The 1,472-nt window shown below is 73.6% G+C and overlaps 2 protein-coding genes across 2 annotated transcripts; both read left to right on the forward strand.

The window, feature by feature from the left end:
• Positions 1-36: 36 nt before the first annotated feature.
• On the forward strand, positions 37-225 carry EMIHUDRAFT_60365 (hypothetical protein; the record flags this gene model as incomplete). The annotated part of the gene is made up of 1 exon (XM_005793324.1): positions 37-225. A coding segment is annotated over one exon (189 nt), but the record flags the coding sequence as incomplete, so codon positions are not given.
• Positions 226-769: 544 nt separating this feature from the next.
• On the forward strand, positions 770-973 carry EMIHUDRAFT_60324 (hypothetical protein; the record flags this gene model as incomplete). Its single annotated transcript, XM_005793325.1, has 1 exon — positions 770-973. A coding segment is annotated over one exon (204 nt), but the record flags the coding sequence as incomplete, so codon positions are not given.
• Between the last annotated feature and the right edge of the window lie 499 nt (positions 974-1,472).

A 1,472-nucleotide genomic window follows, 5' to 3' on the forward strand; every position in this document is an offset into this window, starting at 1 on the left:
GACCAGTACGTTGCGGAGCAGGAGCAGTACGCGCAGGAGGGGTACCCGCAGGAGGGGTACCCGCAGGAGGGGTACCCGCAGGAGGGGTACCCGCAGGAGGGGTACCCGCAGGAGGGGTACCCGCAGGAGGGGTACCCGCAGGAGGGGTACGCGGCGGAGGAGGAGTCCGCCCCGCATCAGTATGCTGCTCCGGACGGGCCCCCAACCCACCTCGCCGAGCAAAGCGGCGCGGCCGACGGCGCGGCCGAGCAGCCGCTGCTGGATGAGTACCTCGCGGCGCCGCCGCCGATCGAGTCGATTGCGACGCCCGGGTGGCTGCACGATGGGGAGGCGTTCCAGGAGAGGGGGATGTTGGACCAGTTGCAGGACCGGTCCTTGGCGGGCACGCCCCTTTTGAGGACCACGCTGAGGGAGCCCGTGGCGGCGGGCGCGACTCGGCTGGCGGTCGCCGACACGGCCGGTTTTGGCCTGGGGGACAAGGTGCAGATCGGGACGCCACCCCTGGGGGAGTTCCGCCTGGTCGCCGCCTTGGGCTCGCTAATGGTGGACTCGCCGCTCGCTTTGGACCACCCCGCAGGCCGCCCTTGGGCCGCACTTGGGCCGCACTTGGGCCGCACTTGGGCCGCACTTGGGCCGCCCTTGGGCCGCATTTGGGGGAGACGGGCTCTCCAATTCGTCCGTTGACTGGTTCACCCCCCCCCCCCCCGCAGGGACGGCGGTGGTGCAGCTCGAGGCGGCGGAGGCGCCGCCCTCTTCGGAGGCGGCGGCGGAGGGCTACGCGCAGGAGGGGTACGCGGCGGAGGGGTACGCGCAGGAGGGGTACCCGCAGGAGGGGTACCCGCAGGAGGGGTACCCGCAGGAGGGGTACCCGCAGGAGGGGTACCCGCAGGAGGGGTACCCGCAGGAGGGGTACGCGGCGGAGGAGGAGTCCGCCCCGCATCAGTATGCTGCTCCGGACGGGCCCCCAACCCACCTCGCCGAGCAAAGCGGCGCGGCCGACGGCGCGGCCGAGCAGCCGCTGCTGGATGAGTACCTCGCGGCGCCGCCGCCGATCGAGTCGACTGCGACGCCCGCGTGGCTGCACGATGCGGAGGCGTTCCAGGAGACGGCGATGCTCGACCAGCTGCACGACCCGTCCCTCGCCGGCACGCCCCCTCTGACGACCACGCTGAGCGAGCCCGTGGCGGCGGGCGCGACTCGGCTGGCGGTCGCCGACACGGCCGGCTTTGGCCTGGGGGACAAGGTGCAGATCGGGACGCCACCCCTGGCGGAGCTCCGCCTCGTCGCCGCCTTCGGCTCGCTCATCGTCGACTCGCCGCTCGCTCTCGACCACCCCGCAGGCCGCCCCTCGGCCGCACCTCGGCCGCACCTCGGCCGCACCTCGGCCGCACCTCGGCCGCACCTCGGCCGCATCTCGGCGAGACTGGCTCTTCAATTCGTCCGTTGACTCGCTCACCCCCCCCCCCCCCCCC

The sequence above is a fragment of the Emiliania huxleyi genome (genome assembly GCF_000372725.1).
Source record: "Emiliania huxleyi CCMP1516 unplaced genomic scaffold EMIHUscaffold_1015, whole genome shotgun sequence".
NCBI classification, from domain to species: domain Eukaryota; phylum Haptophyta; order Isochrysidales; family Noelaerhabdaceae; genus Emiliania; species Emiliania huxleyi.